This window comes from Lontra canadensis, unplaced genomic scaffold (genome assembly GCF_010015895.1).
Source record: "Lontra canadensis isolate GAN:19392208 unplaced genomic scaffold, GSC_riverotter_1.0 scaffold163, whole genome shotgun sequence".
Classification (NCBI taxonomy): Eukaryota; Metazoa; Chordata; class Mammalia; order Carnivora; family Mustelidae; genus Lontra; species Lontra canadensis.
The window spans coordinates 1,429,540-1,450,236 of NW_022631157.1; the positions used below are offsets into that span (position 1 = coordinate 1,429,540).

A 20,697-nucleotide genomic window follows, 5' to 3' on the forward strand; every position below is an offset into this window, starting at 1 on the left:
GTATTAAATAGGAAGTATTTTTTTCTTTTATATTTCAAAATTTCCCTCGATCCTTTCCTTTGAGCAAATAGTGAGAGAAGTTTGGAATGAAGCTCTAATCTTTATAATTAGAGTTGTGGATTGGATATTTGATGGCTCTTCTTTGTAGAGAAGTAGACTTTTGTGCTGTGAGGCTTCATTTTGTATTTAGGGAGATGTGTATCAAGTAGTAGTATCCTTACCTAGAATTCTTGAGACATAGCTGTGATGCAGAGAATACAGACTTCTGGAGAGTATGATTCCCTTTGGGAAGCTGTCCAGTTTGCTTCTTGTGTACGTGACACTTTGCTTTAAGGCCTGCACATTGAGACTCATGACAAGTTTGTCTGTTCTGAAATGTGACCTTTTCTAGGATGGATCAAGATAGCTCTTCTAGGGGCGCCTGGGTGGCTCAGTGGGTTGGGCCTCTGCCTTCGGCCCGGGTCATGATCTTAGGGTCCTGGGATCGAGCCCCGCATCGGGCTCTCTGCTTGGCAGGAAGCCTGCTTCTCCCTCTCTCTCTGCCTGCCTCTCTGCCTGCTTGTGATCTCTCTCTGTCAAATAAATAAAATCTTAAAAAAAAAAAAAAGATAGCTCTTCTATTTTTTAAATTTATTTTTGAAAGATTATTTGAGAGAGAATGAGAGCAAGAGAGAGTGCAGGGAAGGGGCATGGGGAGAGAATATCCAAGCAGAATCCAGCTGAGCGTAAGCCCGATGTGGGCCTCTATTACACGACCCATGAGATCATGTCCTGAGCCACCCAGGTGCCCCAAAATAGCTCTTTTAATACACAGACAATATAATATTGCTTGTCTGCTTACCTGAAATTTCATTGTTTAAATGAACTTCCAAGTTTATCTTTTAAAAATGTGACCTTTGGGATTTTGGATAGTGCTGGCTTTTAGTTTAATGCTAGAGATAATTTTTCTCACTCAGTAATATCATTTAATTGTATTTTTCACACAGAGTGTGCAGAAAAACTGTTCGACTTGGTGGATGGTTTTGCTGAAAGCACCAAACGTAAAGCAGCAGTTTGGCCACTACAAATCATTCTCCTTATCTTGTGTCCAGAAATAATCCAGGATATATCCAAGGATGTGGTTGATGAAAACAACATGAATAAGGTGAGGGGGGCACAATTATTTCCATTATGTCCAGATGTCATCTGGTTCATTTTAAATCAAAGTGTGTATTACTTTAGGCTTAGTATTCTGTAAACACAGTATTTCAGGAGACCATTTCTAATTATGATCACTTTAGGTCCTTTTGTTTGCTGGCCTTGGCAGAGACATACTCATACAAAAATTCTTTTGAAGGGAAAATAAGTGATACTCTCATTAATTAAAGATTTAAAAACAATTCTTTAGTTTCATTCTTTTACCAGAGAAGATTAAGTGATACTCCTGTCAGTGTTCAACATAGTTTCTCCAACAATCACAGCAAGGGTTGTCCTGTTAGAATCCATCACTTGCGGTATTTGCATGTACTTAGGGGTGTATCTGCTTGGTGCTAATGAAATTGACTAGTAAGTCATTTTAGGTATTTTAGAACAGTTTTCATAGCATCTTATTAGGAAGGTAGGATACCACATATGCTGTATAGAGAAATTGGTACTATGACAACTGCTAATTCTAAGGGACTCTTAAATTTTTTTTTAAAAATGGAGCAGGGTAAGGTGTTAATCTTACTGTTTTATTTGAATTTCTGTATGAAGGTTGTTTTGGCAATACTTTATTATTTATCTATGTATTTATCTATCTGTCTATGTATACATGCCACTTTGGGAGAAATACTTGTAGTGGAGTGAACATGAAATGGGCTCCTCCATGACTTGCCTGTGGATGGAGATGTTCAGAATCAGTGGAATGATTCAGTACTTTGTAGAAATACTGGATAAGGAATTATGCAATAGATGGCTAAGTAAGTAGCCTTAGGTAATCCTTTCGAGTCTGTGATGCTGTGGTACTCCACTCAGGTCTGTAGCCGCTCTTTTCCATTATGAGGACACCATTGTTCATGTTAGATTGCTTTAGAGCCTGTCAAAAGAGTAATTTTGGGGAGGGTTTCAGTTTATTGGGAAAATAAGCATAGGCAAAAAGTTATTACAAATTCAGTACTACTCTTAAGTGAACTTATATTTGAATAATCACAGCTAAATCTTTCCAAATGTTTGACTATTTGTACCTCTCCTATGGATTTCTCATTGTCCATTGAATTTATTTTTTTTTTAAGATTTTATTAATTTAAGAGAGAACACAAGCACAAGTAGGGAAAGGGGCAGAGGGAGAAGGAGAAGGGGACTCGTCATTGAGCAGGGAGCCTGATGGGGGACTTGGGATCATGACCCATCCCAGGACTTGGGATCATGACCTGAGCCGAAGCCATAGACTAACTGACTGAGCCACCCAGGCACTCGAATTGTTTGTTCTTTGTTGATCTGTGGGGTGTGTGTTGTGCGTACACTTTTTACTTAGTTTCTCTTTTTAAACTTTATGGGTTTTTTTTTCTGTTTTGGTTTTTGCTATTTAGATATTTAAAATTTATAGTGGTCAACTCTTTTTCTTTTTATCTCCTAGTGTTCTTGGTCATACTCTTCCTACCCAAGATTTTATTTATTCATTTTAGTGACCAAAATTCACATACTACCATAAAATTAACTCTTCTATTTAAAGTGTACAATTCATGGTTTTTTAGCATATACAGAAAATTGTGCAACCATCACCACTATCTAATTTAAGAACATTTTTGTCATCCCTGAAAGAAACCTCATACCTGTTAGCAGTCAATCCTTATTCCTATCTCACCCTAGGCTCTGGCAACTCCCAGTCTGTTTTCTGTCTCTGTGGATTTGCCTATTCTGGATATTTCATATAAATGGAATAACATGTAACCTTTGTATCTGGAACATCCCACGATTTTTGAAATACACTTTCTTAAATGTATTTTTTAGTACTTTTCCAGGTTAAAAAATTTAGATTTAAAAATCTTTCTGGCTTAAAAGAAGTATTTGTTTTCTTTTGTATTCTCACTTTTTCCTAGTCACATTACTTGTGAGCCAACCAGTATTAATGGTTGTTTGGTATGTATCCTTCCTTTCGTATTTACTTGCTTATACAAACATTCAAATGAAAATATACATACATACATAGGGTGGAGATGGTTATATTTTAGAATGAGGTCATATATATATTTTTAAGTACTCTTTACACCTAGTCTGGGGCTTGAACTCACGACCCTGAGACCAAGAGCCATATGCTCCATGGCTGAGCTGGCTCCTGACTGAGCCAGCCAGGCACCCCGAAATGAAGTCACTGTATACACATTACTCTGCATCTGCTTTATTTACCTAAGAGTGTGTCTTAGCTTTCCTCAGAATAGTAGATAGAGATCTAACACATTCCTGTGTTAGGTAATATTTTGTTACACTAATGAGCCTCATTTACTCAACCATTTCACTGTGAATGGATGAATACTTAAATTTTTTACAGTTTTTTGATATTACATTTAATCCTTAAGTAAATATCTTTGTTCATATATTTTTGTTAACTGATGCTTTTAATTCTATAGACTAGAATTCCAAAACTAGGATTCTGTGTCCGGGGCATTTGTATTTTTAAAAAGAAACATTTTAAAAAGATTTTATTTATTCATTTGAGAGAGATACAGAGAGAGAGAGAGAATGAGCAGAGGGAGAGGAGGGAGAGGGAGAAGCAGGCCCCTCACGGAGCCAGGAGCCCATATGGGGCTTGATCCCAGGATCCCAGGATCATGACCTGAGCCAAAGGCAGATGTTAACCATCTGAGCTACCCAGGCACCCCTGTATTAAAAAAATTTTTTTTAAATGATTTTATTTATTTATTTTAGAGAGAGAGGGAAAGAGAGAAGAGTGTGAACACACATGTGTGAACAGGAGCAGGGGCAGAGACAGAATCCCCAGCAGATTCCCCACTGAGTGCAGAGCCTGGTGCTGAGCTTGATCTCATGACCCTGAGATGATGACCTAAGCCAAAACCAAGAGTTGGATACCCAACTGAATGAGCCACCCAGACACCCATGTATTTTTAAAATTTTTAATAGTTATTCTTAGATTTACATTCCCCAGTATTCGTCACATGTCACTAATATGAATCAGAATGCCTGTTTTTCTTCAGCCTCATCAGGACTGCGTGCTTTTCAGTCTTCAATGAGATGAAAAAGAGTAACTCATTTTACTGCTTGTGATTAGTGAGGTTCAGGATCATTTCTGTTTTGTGGTCATTTGCATGTTTTCTTTTGCATGTCTGTTCATTTCCTTTAGTTACTTTCCTTTTTTTCTTTTTTTTGCCAGTCTCTTTATTAACTTCGGGCACTTTTTGTCTATTAGTCTCTTACTTGATGATACCATATTTGATTTAGAAGAATGCTTTATAGTTTCCAAATTGTTACATTTTTTGGTCATTTTTAAAGATTTAATTGTGGTTAACAAAATGGTGGTACATATTTGCTTTAAAAAGTGTTTTTTTCTCATTGGAGAAGAATGTGTATCATTTCTTTAGGGTACAGAATTTAATGTAAATGTTTAAAACTACACTTAGAACTACTCTGTAGCTCTTGAGAATGCTTGTAGGGGCTTGAGAGCCCTGCATGAATATGCTGGTTTAGCTGTCTGAGCTCCCTGAACCCTTAAATAGCCAATAGACTCTGGCAGTGTGGCAGACCTCCTCCTAGGCATGGGTGATCACACTTAGCTCTTTATTATAAAGCAAGCAAAGAAAAACAACAAATAGAACCGTAAGCGATCAGATCGGGCTCTCATTTACACATTGTACCCTGCGAACTATATATGAAAGTGTTTCTCTTTTTCACTTTATAGTTTTTGTTATTATTGTGTTTTTATTTTATTAGGGAAGGTAGTATAATGATCCAGCACAATCGATCTTTATTATACTTATGAAACAGTAATGAGCTGCTGATCTGAATAGCTCTACAGGGTAGCCCTCCTCTTTGTGATTTCTTAGGACCTTGGACAGCAAAGACTCTGCCATTTTTATTTTTATTTTTTTATTTTTAAAGATTTTACTTATTTACTTGTGAGAGAGAGTGTGCACACAAGTAGGGGGAGTGGCAGGCAGAGGGAGAAGCAGACTCCCCGCCAAGCAAGGAGCCTGATGGGGACTTGATCCTAGGACCCCGGTATTATGCCCTGAGTCGAAGGCAGACACTTAACCGACTGAGCCACCCAGGCATCCCAAAGACTCTGCCATTTTTAAAACATAGCTTGAATGGAAGTTGATTCTATTCTGCTGGCCAGAAGGGAAAACATGGGAAATCATGCTGAGGATTTTTATGGGCCAGGCCTGGAAATGGCACACTTTCATTCATATTCCACTGGGTAGAACTCAGTCACATGACTACATCTAACTGTAAGAGAACCTGAGAAATACATCTATGTCCCCCAGGAACCAAGAAATGAAGGAGTTAGCAGAGAGGAGGAGTCAGGGATGGCTTAGACTACTGTCTCCATCGAATTCCCAGTTATTTCTTTATGGATGCAAAGCTGTATATCAGGAGTACCTGTCCACTAGGAGAATAGTGCAGGCTATATGTGCTGCAAGAAGAGATGTGGAACCTTAGCTGAACTTGAAGGAAGAATAGAACTTAGAGAGACAGAATTGTTCAAGCCAGGGAGATCAAGAAAATGGATGTTCAGAAAAGGTAGTTAGAGGGCAGAAGATTCATGCAGGTGATGTTAAGAAATGAAGATGAAGAGGCATATGTGAGCAATCTGGAAAATACTGTGAGCCAATTGGGGTTGAAACTTTATTTTTTAGGCAATGAAGAAAAGTCCAAAATTTAGGGTTAAAGGTGAGATATGCAAAGCAGTGTTTTTGGCTGATAAAAGGAAATTCTAAAGTGGGAGCTTGGTCAAAATAAATTTGAGTTTAGCTTTTAAAAATTTATATACTTATTTATATTGTGGTAAAATTTGTTTTAAGTTTTTTTTTTTTTTTAACTTTTTAAAGTGTGCATTTCAGTGGCATCAAGTACATTCACAGTATTTTGCAACCATCACCATTATCTGGTAGTGAACTTTTAAAAATTCTCTTAAATTCTGTATCTTAAACATAACTCTTCATTTACCCTGTTCCTAGCCCCTGGTAGCCTCTGTTCTATTCTTGGTCTCTCTCAGTTGCCTATTCTGGGTACCTCGTATCAGTGGAATCATACAATATTTATCCTTATATGTCTGGCTTGTGACATTTAACATAATGTTTTCAAGCTTGATCCATTTTGTTGCATGATATTTATTCAGCCACAATAAGAAATGAAATTCTGATCATGCAACAAAATGGATTCTGGCTGAATAAATATTCCGTTGTATGTATATGCCATGTTTTGTTTATCTCCTATTATCTCCACACTATTCTCCCAGAAATTTCTTATGTTCAGTGGTATTTTATTTTGGTTTCAATCTTTTTTTTTTAAGGTTGTTTTTTTTTTCTTTAATTTACATATTTAAGTAATCCCTACAGTCAACATGGAGCTTGAACTCAGGACCCTGAGATTAAGAGTTGCATGCTCTTCTGACTGAGCCATCCAGACACCCTGATTTGCATCTTTCTCATGACTAGCAGTGTTGATCATCTTTTCATAAGCTTATTGGCCATTTGTGTATCTTTTTTGGAGACGTGTCTATTAAAGTTCTTTGCCCATTTTTTAATTGGGCTATTTTTGTTGTTGTTGAGTTGTAGGAGTTCTTTACATGTCACGGATGGTAATCATGGTTTGCAAATGTTCTCCCCCATTCTGTGGACTGTCATTTTACTTTCTTAATAGTGTCATTTGCTGCACAAAGGCTTTTTTTTCATTTTGACGAAGGCCAGTTTATCCATTTTTTGTTGTGTTGTTGCTAGTGCTTTTTTGGTATTATATCCAAAAAAACATTGCCAAATCCAATGTTGTACAGATTTTCTTTTATGTTCTCTTCTAGGAGTTTTATAGTTTTAGCTGTTTAGATCTTTGACCTGTTTTGAATTAATTTTTATATGTAAGGTAAGGGAAGGGTGTGGCTTCATTCTTTTGCATGTGGATATCCAGTTTTGCCAGCACCTTTTGTTCAAAAAACTGTCCTTTCCCCATTGAATGGTGTTAGCACTCTTGTTGAAAATAATTTGACCCTATATGTCAGGATTTCTTTCTAGATTTCATATTCTATTTCTTTGATATAGTCTGTTCTGATACAAGTAGCACAGTGTTTTGATTACTGTGGCTTTATAGTAAGTTTTGATATTAGGATGTACGAGTTTTCCGACTTTGTTCTTTCTGAAGTTCGTTTTGGCTGTTTCTTGTTACTTGACATACCATATGAATTTCTGGACAGGTTTTTCTATTTCTACAAAAAATGCTGTTGGGGTTTTGGTAGGGGTTGCATTGAATCTGTAGATTGTTTTAGGTGCTATGGACATTTTAACAATGTTAAGTCTTGTAGTCAATGAACATGGGATGTGTTTCCATTTATTTATGTCTTTAATTTCTTTTAACACAGTTTTCATTGTATATGCTTTCACCACCTTGGTTAATTCCCAAGTATTATATTCTTTTTAATGCTATTATCAGTGGCATTATTTCCCTACTTTCCTTTTTAGATGGTTCATTGTTAGTGTCTAGAAATGCAACTGGTATTTATATGTTGATTTTGTATCCTAGAACTTTGCTGAATTTACTAGCTCTAACAGGTGTGTGTGTGTGTGTGTTTAAGGTGTACAAATAAGATTGTATCATCTGAGAACAGAGGCCATTTTACTTCTTCTAATTTGAATGACTTTTAATTTTTTTAATTTTCTTTTTCTTTTCCTAAATGTTCTGCCTAGAGCTCCCCCTAATAATGTTGAAAAGAAGTGGCAAAACTAGGCATCCTTACCTTTTTCCTACTAGGAGAAAAGCTTTCAGTCTTCCACTGTTGTGAGTGTGATGTTAGTCGTGGTTTTTTATATATGGCTGTTATCATGTTGAGAAAATTTTCTTCTATTCCTAGCTTATCCAGTGCTGTTACCATGAGAGGGTGTTGAATTTTGTCAGGTGTTTTTTCTGCATCAGTTGTAAGGATCATGTGAGTTTTTTACCTTCATTCTACTAATGTGGTGTATTACACTGATTGATCATTGTTGTTGAGCCTTTTTTGCACTCTACAAATAAAGCTCATTTGGTCATGGTGTGTTACCTTTTTATATACTGCTGAATTTGGTTTGCTAGTACTTCTTGAGGGTTTTTTGATCAATATTTTTAGGGATATTGGTCTGCAGTTCCCTTGTCCTGATTTGTTTGGCTTTAGTAAGGTAAGGCTGACCTCATGAGAGGCGTTAGGAGTTGTTCCCTCTCCTTTACATTTTTGGAAGTGTTTGAGAAGGATTGGTATTAATAATTCTTTAAATGTGTGAAAGAATTCACCAGTGATACCACCTGTCCGGGGCTTTCCTTTGTTGGGAGGTTTTTGATGACTGATTTAATCTCTGTACTAGTTCTAAGTCAATTCAGATTTTCTATTAATGAGTCAGTTTTGGTAGATTGTATGTTTCTAGGAATTTGCCCGTTTTGTCTGTTACCCAATTGTGGGCATATAATTTTTCATAGTATTTTATAATATTTTATTTTTTAAAAAATAGTATTGTTCTCACTTTCAGCTCTGATTTTTGGTAATGTGGATCTTCTGTTTTTGTTTTTTTTTTTAATCTAGCTAAATGTCTCCCAAATTTCTTGACCCATTCAAAGAACCAGCTTTCGATTTTGATTTTTTCCTATCGTTTTGCTGTTCTCTGTCTTTGATCTAATCTTTATTACTTCCTTCCTTCTGCTAGCTTTGGATTTAGTTTGCTCTCCTTTTTCTGGTTCCTTAAGGTAAACAGTTAGGTTATTGAATTGAGAGCTTTCTTTTTAACGTGAGTGTTTCCAGCTATAAATTTTCCTCTTAGCACTATTTCCGGTGCATCCCATTTTTGATGATGTGTTTTCACTTTGATTTATTTCAAGATATTTTCTAACTTTCTTTGTGATTTCTTTTCTTTGACAGTGGTGTTTAATTTTCAAGTACCTGTGAACTTTTCCAGTTTTCCTTCTGTCGATTTATAGTTTCATTGTGATCAGGAAAAATATTTCTTTTTTTTAAAAGATTTTATTTATTTGCCAGAGAGAGCACATGCACACAACCACAGGGAGCTACAGAGGGACAGGGAGAAGCAAGCTCCCTACTGAGCAGGGAGGCAGATGTGGGGCTCAGCTCGGATCATGACCCGAGCTGAAAGCAGATGCTTAACCAACTGAGCCACCCAGGTGACCCAGGAAAATACTTCATATGATTTCAGTCTCTTTAAGTTTATTAAGACCTGTTTTGTAGCCTAACATATGGTCTGTCCTAGATATTGTTCATGTGTACCGGAGAAGAATATATATTCTGCTGTTGTTTGATCAGTTTGGCTTTTGACACATTATATTTGAGAATACATACAAGTTGAGATGTGAGATTTTCATTTAGGAGAAAAGCAGAGGGAGAAATTTGTTAGTGAGCTGCAAAGAGGGCTTGAGATTGCAAGATTGGATAACTTTTTTTGAGGAACAGAATTTATTTAGAGCAATAGAACAGCCTTGGGTATATCCTTTGTTGGAAGGATAAAGGTTGAATATAGCCTGGAGCTTTAGAAAAGGATCAGTGGTTTGACATAGACCACAACCACCACAGTATAATATTTAGAAATATTTAGAAAGAGAATATTATCAGTGAATTCAGGGTTGAGAAGTCAACTACCTTGTTTGGGAAGGACTGTGTCCTAAATTCCTTTAATAATTCAGCAAAGAAAGTGAAGAACAGAATCTTTTTTTTTTTTTTTTTTTTTGAGAAACATGTAAATGATGACAACTGCTTAAATTGTAAAAGTAAAAATCACAATGATGTAGTTTTAGAATATAATTTTTACAAGCTGATAATTTACTATTTTATTGGACAAGTCTGATATGTTAGAAACTACGCGTTAATTAACTAGAAACTTCTTTTTATATTTGAATTCTATAGAAGTTGTTTCTGGACAGTCTACGAAAAGCACTTGCCGGGCATGGCGGAAGCAGGCAGCTGACGGAGAGTGCCGCAATTGCCTGTGTGAAACTGTGTAAAGCAAGTACTTACATCAATTGGGAAGATAACTCTGTCATTTTCCTATTAGTTCAGTCCATGGTGGTTGATCTTAAGGTAATATGCTTGTTATTTCTTTACTACAAACTTTAAGAAAACTAAAGGAAAAATAAACTTGTAGTAAAGCATTTTTATGCTAATCATTGTCAAAGATCATTGCTAATGCTGAAGTTCTGAATCATCTTGGAATGTAAGTTCATAAGACCTGCTTTTGTTGTTTCTGTGTTAACTCAGACTAAATTGGCTTAGAATATGATGAAAACACAGAATTAACCGGTTTTCTTAAAGGTTATCATAAATATTCAGACCTGGTTTTAAAATAATGTAGAATTTGGGGCCTGAAAGGAACCGTATCTGGTATAGTAAGAATTTTATCACACTGATGAACCACAGCGTTAGTGCTTTGTGCTTCTGGCAACTGAATGTTATTTCCGTGTATGTGGATGCCCTGTTGATATTAAATACTAGTTAAAAAAAAAAAAATACTGCATGATTGTTTAAAAGCTTTTTTTTCGGGATTTTCATAGAACCTGCTTTTTAATCCAAGTAAACCATTCTCAAGAGGCAGTCAGCCTGCAGATGTGGATCTAATGATTGACTGCCTTGTTTCTTGCTTTCGTATAAGCCCTCACAACAACCAACACTTTAAGGTGAGAGCATTGGTTTTTATCCAGTTAAGTTTACTGATGCTGTTGATCCTTTCTTTATAAATGTGAAAAGACTAGAAAGATGAATTGGTATTTCTCAATATTATATATTAATGTTAATTTTAAGACCTTAAGAATTTATTCTGTTTTTTTAAAAACTCTTTTTTTTCCTGTTTCTTTTTATCCTCATTTGTGTTGAATATTTTTCTCACAGAAATAGTATACAATTTTTTCCTTTGCCCCTGTAGATTTGCCTGGCTCAGAATTCCCCTTCTACATTTCACTATGTGCTGGTAAATTCACTCCATCGAATCATCACCAATGTAAGTCCAAAAGGTATTGCTAAATTACTTAAAATTTTTTTCCTTCCTTTCTTTACTTTTTTATTTCTTTTTAAGAAAGACATTTTTGGTTTATAAAAGGTTTTGAACTTAGATGTATGATGTAGGGAGATTTCTCACAGGTAATCGATTATATCTAGTAACTGATAAACAATTGTATTTTTCATATTCAATTTGACCTGAGGGGCTTTATTGAGAAAAGTGGAGTTAATAGGATCCTTTGGAAGGATTAAACCTAAAATATTTTATTTGCATCAAAAGCACTTGAGAACAGTGCCACTGAGAATATAATTGAACATTTTCATCCCAGATTCTTTAAATATTATTTTAGTACTGCTAGCTTTTTCCCAGCATTTGATATATTCTGACTTGTCACCTTGCCATTTAAGTTAAAAGTAGTTAACTATTTATTGTGTAGGCCAGTATGATATATTTTAAAAATGGTAAGATCATAGTTGATTATACTTTTTAGTCTTCCTTAAACAAATGAAATATTAGCACGCTTAAATAGAGGTGTTGACCTGATAACAGAAGCATATCAGATAAAATAAGGTACTTGTGAAACCTTCGGCTCTGATTTGAATACATTAAGTAGAATGATAATGAAACCTTATCAGATTTGGACCATGAAGTTTTAACTATTTGACCATTACAGAGTCTCACTGAAGACAGTTTTGGAAATACTTTGTCTTGAAATCACATTAAGTTTTTTGTCAATATTTAGACTCCTAATCTTAAAAATTCTGCCAAATTCTGTTCTTCTGGTCAAGAACAGTAGTATTTTGAAGGTTCTCAAGCTCTACTTTTATTCATTTACATGTAAATTGTCAACTTTTTCTTATTCTCCCTTAAAAAGGGGGCTTGATTGATTGGTGGGCAGCAAAGCAAGGTTTATTGAGTGATAGTAAAGCAAAGTTTATTGGCTGATAGTAAGTACAAAGCTCCCAAAGAGGGATGGGACCTGAGAGGGTTGCCTTAGAAAGGGCTTTAATCATTGATTACTTAGGTATATTTGCCCTCTTGATAATCAAATTCCATTTTTAAGATTGTATCTCTGATGAGTTAAAAGTTCCTCCTTACATTCATTTGCTTTGAATGTGTTGAACCAAATTCTGCCTCTTTTCTTCTCTCCTCTGCTCTTTTCTTTTTAGAGAGGGAGGGGCAGAGGCAGAGGGAAAGAGCAAATCTTAAGCAGGCTCCAGGCCCAGTTTAGAGCCTAACTCTGCGCTCCCGTCTCATGACCCTGAGATCATGACCTGAGCCAAAATCAAGAGTCGGATGCTTAACCGACTGAGTCGCCCAGGCGCCCCTGTTTTCTCTTCTTTTATCCATTTCTGTTAGGGAAAAAGAACTCTAAATCTATTCAGTGACCCATTGAGTTTTTCTTAGTGGGGTGCTAGTGGCATTTTGGGCAGGGCAGTTCTTTGTTGTGTGGCACTACCTTGTACATCGCAAGATGCCTGGTATCCCTGATCCTCATTTCATTAAATGCCATTTGGGCCACTTCCCTCCTCCCATCCCCAGACATTCTGAACAACTAAAATGCCTTGAGGGAATGATATGTTGCTCAGTTGAGTATCTGTGGGTTAAATTCTAGGTTAAATTATAGCTATCCCAAAAGGGAAAGCTTTATGAATCTGATTGCAGATAAGGTATAAGTTTGTATTAAAAACTTAAAAAATTTTTACTTTACTTTTGCCAGGGTAGGAGCCAAGACCTTGTATCCTCAATGTTTACTTTCAAGGCCATTTTAAGAAAGAAAAAAAAAAAAAGATGATTCCCCCCAAGGTTTATGTGTAGTTCAGAACTGAAATATTATTAATTTTTTCTTTGACTTATAATACTAAAAGCATTCCATTTACTAGAGTGGATGGTTTTACATAAATACTGACAACTTGTATTTAATAAACCCAAGTATATACTTTTTTGATACTTTGTGGCTAGTTACTTTAATTGTGAAATATTTTTGTCTACAATTGAATATATAGAGCACTTTCAAGCATGGACTTGGCACTGCTGTAAGTGGCTGAGCTGCTCCTCTGTGGGTTTAAAGCATGCCTGGAGTGGTACTTCGTGCATGCCTCCGTGTACATGGTGAAGTGGCTATGTATCCTTCTGTACTCCGATGAGTACTGCATGTGTGAAGGTGGAGTGTGTCTGTACCAGAGGTCACGTCAATATGCAGTCTGTTTTCATAAAGAAAAACCTGTATTGGCTAAGTATTTCAAAGCTTAATACTCAGCATCAGTAACCTTTAATGCATAGCTTGACAAGAAGCATAAATTTGAGTCTGTAAAGTATCTTTTAAAGGCATACTTTAGAGGATAATACTTCATCATATCATAGAATGTTTGATAAATTCGTTCTTGTTAGGGCTGGGTTTTTTCTTTCCTATGGTTTAAGGCTAATGGATACTGAATCTGAAGTACTTTCTGACTGAAAAGGACTATTTGTAAAGTAACTAGCAGATTGATGCAATTGACCATTGCAGAGTCTTTCTGAAGACCCTTATGGAAATACTTTGTCTTGAAATTCCATGAAGTTTTTTCTTAGATATTTGGACTCCTAAACTTAAATTTATTCATAGTGTAAGATTTCCTTTTCACTGATTCTTGGTTCAATACACCTCATACGTTCTTTTCTTCCATGGTTCTTTAGCCAGATTCACAGATTTTGTTTTTTACTGTCACAATGTCAAAAGTTTTAGTGATATGTTTTTGAGGGGTTATGTAGACTTGATAGTGATTTGCAGTTTTGTTTTGTTTCTTTCTGAGAAACATATTCATACTCAGTTCCTAAGTACAGTGTTTAGATCTAAAATATTCTTTTCCTTCCTAAGAAATCTGAAAATCTGTTCACTATTTGAATTTTATTATACTGTAAAGTTTTGTCAGCTTTAAAAATGGTGTTCATAGTGCTGTCCCTTTTTTAATTATGGCATGCTAATAAGAGGTGAATTATAAGATCTATGTTATGTGCTTAATCTTTGTTAGCTTCTTTTAGGTTAAGTTAGGTGTGTTGTTATAGTTGGGAAATTAAAGAAATAGTAATAACACATATGTGACCTAGATACCTTAGCAATCAGCGGAACATGCTGTGGCTGTACAGTCTTTGGTATTCTGGGTTTTTCCTTATGGCAGTTGTAGTTTCCTTACAGATAGCTTACATACTGAGAATGACATGATCTCTTCCTTCTGAGAGGTTGGATAAGTTCTCTTCAAGGCACTTGAATATATAAGTAATCTCTTGAAGAATTGCCATAGTTTGCTCATACTATGTACTCATAGAAGTATTGCCATTTGTGTGGCAATAAACTTAGTGTTTTAAGGAGAAAAAAAGGAATGTCTACTTTAGTTGACTAGTTTCAGAAGAGACACATTTAGTAACTGCTCAAAACACTATAATTTTTGCCAACTACATGATGCCTAGTTTTTAGTGCATATTTTATTTGAAAGTGTTATCTTTAACTTTTACATTAAAATGAATAAATTTTTATATTATGAAAAATGGCAGTTAACGAAAATCACTAAATCTTGTTAAAATCTTGTTATTTTATAGGATGCATCTGGTACTGTGATGATTTTAAAACTATAGATACAGCATAATAGTTTGGATAGGATGTTATATGGGATGCATCTTTCTTTAGTTATTAGTTTCTGACAAGATATTATGGGGTTAGGAGAATGAATACATCCCTTATCTCAGTGTATTTTGTGATCATTCAGCCTTTTTTGCTTTAAGCTGGTTAACACAAGCTGTATAAATTAGTAAATATATGGAAATCAAGCTGTGTTGATCGCTTGGGCAAGTCAAATGACTAAATTGACCAGAGTTTAAAGAGTCCATTACATAATTAAACTAAAATTTGATATTTGTTAGGAATTAGCTTAAATAAAGCAAGAGTTGGGGGAATAGGAGAAACAGCCATACTACCCAAAGAGAATTGATTTCTTCCTTCACAGCTTTGGGGTCCATTCCTATAGAGTTCAGTATTCAAATTGTGTATTGTAAGTTGATTGTATACTTTACTATCCAGTAATTAGAGTTTGTATTCTAATTTTAGGTTAAGGTAATATAACTCGATGCTACCTAGAATAGTTTGAGAATTATGGGTGAAGAAATTAGAAGTGGAGAATTTTGAATGAGAAGGAACCCTGGAATAGGGTGTGACCCCCTACGTCCTCTTCCTGTGTTAGTTCATTCTTTCAGGTGCTTCCTATGGAGCGGCAGTGTAGTAAGCTGGAAGCCTATGTCTGAAGTTGTCCCATGCCTTGTATAATCTCCATATGGAGTGAAAATTCATCCATTTTTGTATTAACTGATAGACTTTATAGCTTTAGTGATTTTCATAACATAGTAACTAATTTTAAAGAAATTAGGCACTAATCAAATAAAAAAGGCACTAGAACTAGAATCAAAGCTAAACAGGTGAAACTGAAATAGATAAATATTTACATAATATTATTACCTTTAAATATGTTTCACTCTGATCAGTTTGTCTTTGTGGTGATCATTAGTCTTTTTGTGTATTGTACCATCATTGCGTATCAGTTTAAGATTATAGGTTTACTAATAGCTTTTTCTCATTTACTAATTTTGTGTTGTACTTATCATTGTTGTTTGTAGGCATATAAGTGATGGTTAGCCACATGTTCCTTCAACATTGTGTTGAACCACTAATCTTTTTTAAAACTTTGATAGTAGCATTCTTACATGGGAAAATATATACTATCTCTATATGCATATGTTTCTGAAATGTATAAAATGTTAAACTTAAAAAAATGATTGGCTACAGAATTAGCTCTCTAAAGACTGTTTTTCAGATTCATTAGCTTGTCAGGTAGAAAAGACAGTGTCACACGCTCATGTACATGAAGTGGCAGTTTGTCTCATGTTCGTTATTATATTTTAAAATAAATGTATGGGTTAGTGTTTGGATTAAAGATATTATTCGAAGACTTTGGAAATCCTGGTGTGTGTTTGCATGGTCTTAGAAAGATTTTCACAGAAGGATAAAATATAAGGCTACAGTGTTAACCAGAGTGTACAACTCATGCACATTTGTACTTTTCCTCTCTTATGGTCTCTGTTTTTCTCCAGTCTGCATTGGATTGGTGGCCTAAGATTGATGCCGTGTACTGTCACTCAGTTGAGCTTCGAAACATGTTTGGTGAAACACTTCATAAAGCAGTGCAGGGCTGTGGAGCACACCCAGCGATACGAATGGCACCGGTAAGATTGATCATGAATTTGAGTCCCACCTTCTTCCTATTGCATTTTCAGTGTTTCTGTCCTATTCCTGATTTTTTTTTTTTTAATTGAAAATCAAACGAGTTCCTTCTTTTCTACAAGTGTGGCATGTTGTATACTGCAGTATTGTTGCAATGCTAGTGAATGGTGTTTGTTTTTCACTATTGCAGTGGGTTGAATTTACTTTTCTTAGAGAAATTTTCTTACAAAATGCTGTTAAAAATGTCAGTTTCTCTTCTTTCTTCCTTCCTTCTTGCCTTCCTTCCTTGTCTTGTCTCTTTCACCTTCTTTCTCCTGTAACTTTTCCTAATGAGTCAATATTCTGGTTTCGTTCCTCATCTTTGGGGATGAGTAAGGGAAGCCTGACTCCTAGGTTAGAGTGACTGTTTCTACTAATGCACGGTTTTTGCCCATTGGATGCTGAACATTGCGTATAGGAAACTAGAAATAAAATTAAACATTTTTATTTAAAATGAAAGTATTTCATGTTTCAGCAATTATGCTTCGTGTGCTTAAAAACGATAGGCCCTTTGTTAGTGAAGTTTGTGTTTAGCTTAGTAAAAGGAGTGTTTTAAATTAGGTATCTAACAGATAAATATTCTTAAATGGAATTTTAAAACTCATATGGAACCAATTGAAACAGACAGTTACAGATCGTAGAAGTCGTTCCTTGGTACTTATGTATAGCAGGAGTGTTACACCTGGCAGCTCTTGACATTGACTGGTGGTGCTTTGTCATCTGCTTCTTATTTTCTATTCTTATTGGCTGCTGTCGCTCACATGATCAGATGCCAACCAGTCACTGTTTTGCATGGCAGTGGGCTTCTGTGGCCGTAAGTATGACCCATTGTAACTACCTCAGAAAAGTCCTTGGTTTCTTTGACTTTTCTGTGTATAGTTACTGTTAAAGTCACGTCATGTCATTTCAGTTGAAAATGTAGCATGTTTTTACCTATTGGTTTTATCTAGTAAATTAGCCACTTTACACTTGTAATTTAAACAGCTTCCTCCCTGGCATGCTTCTCTTTGCCCAAGTTCTTTACTCAATAAAATATTTTGGCTTAATACACTTATAGTTCACTCTTATCTGGTCATCAGTAATTGTTTCTCAGGATTATTTATCTCAGACATTCAAATAGAGAAGTTTGCTATACCATACATTTTGAGGTTATTTAGTCTAAAAAATTAGAGCCAAAGAACATGGCAATTATATTTTACTAAGTAAATAAAATGCAAAGTTATTCTTAGTTGACTTTTTGTGATACCAAGTACTTCATTTTTTTAGAAAATTGAAAATTTCAATCCAAGTTAATTGGAGGTTAATTTTAGATAATGGTTACTGAAATGTCACTTAACTAGACATTTAAAAGGTTGTTTTGGAAAATGCATTACAATAAATTGTTTAAAAATTATTTGTTCTAAATATCTTCTAGAAATTAGAACTTTATTTGACTTTTTAAGTTTTCTACTTCCTCTGGCAGAAGATTAATGGCCTCCAGTAATAGAAATTGATAGAAAATTAATACTCACTTCCACTTTAATTTCCATATCCAGTTTACCAGCCATCTGCAATTTAATTCTGTGCATGAGAACTGAAAGAAAATGAAACTAAATTATTCTTTTGAATGAAGACAAAATTTGATTGGTACTCTGAAAATGTTCCCAACATTTAGAAGTTATTTTACTTCTTAGCTCTACTTAGTAACTGATTCCAAGAGCAACATACTGTATTACTGAAAGTCATTTCATAAAAGCTATAACTAGACTTTTGGTCCAAGGACACCTATGATAAGAATTTAATCTTTATTTCCTATTATTCTCTGAAAGTTCAGTATGTATTTGATTTGCAAAATCATTCTTAAGCTATTTATATTTATATATGTGTGAAATTTTGTATGTGTATATGTACATATATGTGTGTATACATACACATACAAAGTTTCATATGTATATAAATATATGTATATAGATATGTATATAATTGTACATAGTGGCTGAAGGAGAGCTTTCTGGCTGATCTTCTTACCAGAAAAACTAACAGATTTAATATGAAATAATTTTTTAGAATAATAAAATTTTATGATTTAGATGATCCTTAAGGTGACTCTTACCCCTCTTAAACCTGGTGAGTGAATAGTCAGTCGGACAACAAATGTGAAAATATTGAGCTCTCCTACAAGCTGCCAGGCATAGTGTTAACACTGGAGAAGCATGACGAACTAAACAGAGAAGGCGCTTTCTCTCACAGAATTGCCAGTCTTATAGCTTTTGCTTGAAAACTTCTAGTACAGAGCTCATTATAGGTGGCCATCAAGGCTGGAAGAGCAGAAATTCATAACATACATGGTTTAAAGGTGACATCAGGATTTGGATATTTTGGAATGTTGTAGGGGACCGTTGGAGGGGACTATCTTATATATTGTAGGATGCTTCGCAGCATTTCTAGCCTCTACTCACTACATGTCAGCAGTAGCAGTCCTGCTAGTCCAAAAAGGTCTCCAGACATTTGCAGTTTCCCCTGGGAACAACTGCCCTCAATTGAGAGCCACTGTATTACAGGACGTGCTCAGTGGTTTGTCCTCCTTTGCATTGCTTCGGAGGATCCATGTCTCTGATAAACCTGAGCCTTTGTCTTGCTGCAGAAGTAGCAGTCACGGAGTTCAATCTGTAAGAAGCCTTTATAAACCACCCTGTATTTTGGAGGTGGATGTATCTTCTGGAAAGAGCAACTTGAAGGTTTTTCTTTAACCAGCTTGGACTCCTCTCCCTGTCACTTGCATTCATCACTGACCCTCTCTCTTATTCTGAAGCTCCACAGAACACTTCCGATTCTTCCATTAAGATGGCCCTGCAGATACTTCAGTGAAGTTATCCTGTACTCCTAAGGCTTCTTTTTATTTTTATATGATTTAGCATTGGGAGGGATTTTATTATTTGAGCCTTTTTTAAAAACTTGTGGGGTATGTCTGTGTGTATTGCTTGATCTGCACAAATAATGTTTAATGAGTGACAGTCACATGATGAATAGTTCACATTCATTTCAGTGTCTGTCCAGTTCTTCAGCTGTCTTCCCGCACTTGTGCATTAGCTTGATCAAAGCAGGAGCTCTGTCTGGCTTGTCAGACACTGGGTTCCTGGCCCCGAGAATAGTATCTGGCACACAGTAGGCATTTAGTACATATTTGTTGAATGAGTGAGCGAATTTCTTTCTTAATTTGCTTTTAAAACCCTCCTCTGATTTGCTTCTCTTTTGGAAAGAATTCAATCTAATACTTTTTTTTTTTTCAATTAAAATGACATATTAAGATCTGATTTTCGCATTCCAGATGTCGTATAGTTAAAGAATGGCATTAACCTGCTGTGCCTGCATACCATGTTTCTACTAATACAGTTTAAGATTGCATTATTATCTTGGATTGAGCTCTTTGGCATTTAAACTTTTTAGTCTTTCATATTAACATTGAGCCATAGCTTCTCCATTTTATACTTTTGCAGTATTTTTAAAAGTTTGAAATACTTTTTTTTAGCACTAATCCTTTACTGTTTTAAAACTAAGGTAGCCGATTAACAATAGGTATATGCATTTTCACAAATATGGGTAATTTATGCACATTTTGCTTCTTAAGGAGATCCTGGCTCAGCAAATGATTTTATATGCTTGTAATTTAGTCACAGCCTTAAATAAGTTAACAGATGGTTTAGGCCCTTAAGAGGCAGCTGAATATTCTGATTAATGAATTTGTTCCTGGGCATGACCACTTCTTTTATTTGGCCAAAGAGCATGTACCACCTTGGGTTCTTAATCTGTAGAATGGAAAGCCAGTTAGTAAATTAATGAGTGGATAACTTTTCTTACATTTCTAGTTAAGAAATACATTTCTTCTTCAGCTTGTTCCTGATTTTTTATAACCCCTTACTGGTCATTAATAGAAAAATACTTGATTTGAAAACTTTATTCAACCATTTCAAGTCCTTACTCTGTATTAGGCAGCAGTGCTGGAATAAAATTTGTATGCTGATAACCTGAGATTAAGAGATGACATAATTGAACTATTAACTTTGGAAAATGATTACTGACTAAGATAGCTATTACATCTGTTAATTGTTCTCAGATCTTTGTTCTGGTGTAACGGTGTATCAGGGAAGAGCAGTTATGCTAAGTTACAACTTAGTAAATTTGTTTCATGAAAGTTGATCTCTTTGATCTAAGGTATTACCATGACTAAAATGAAAAAAGAATAGAATTTAATGGGAGCAAACGGTAAAACTAGAGTTTATT

The 20,697-nt window shown here is 35.2% G+C and overlaps 1 protein-coding gene across 7 annotated transcripts in view; it reads left to right on the plus strand.

Moving 5' to 3' along the window:
• The window catches only part of NF1 (neurofibromin 1), a 252,162-nt gene that overhangs the window by 74,115 nt on the left and 157,350 nt on the right, over positions 1-20,697 (plus strand). For 5 of the 7 annotated variants that reach the window (XM_032845423.1, XM_032845422.1, XM_032845416.1 and 2 more), the window contains exons 8-13: positions 987-1,144; positions 10,064-10,237; positions 10,708-10,830; positions 11,076-11,150; positions 13,157-13,186; positions 16,269-16,400. In XM_032845423.1, coding sequence (XP_032701314.1) covers positions 987-1,144; positions 10,064-10,237; positions 10,708-10,830; positions 11,076-11,150; positions 13,157-13,186; positions 16,269-16,400 — 692 coding nt within the window. The remainder of the gene's footprint in view (positions 1-986; positions 1,145-10,063; positions 10,238-10,707; positions 10,831-11,075; positions 11,151-13,156; positions 13,187-16,268; positions 16,401-20,697) is intronic. The other 2 variants (XM_032845418.1, XM_032845420.1) reach the window with 1 other exon arrangement.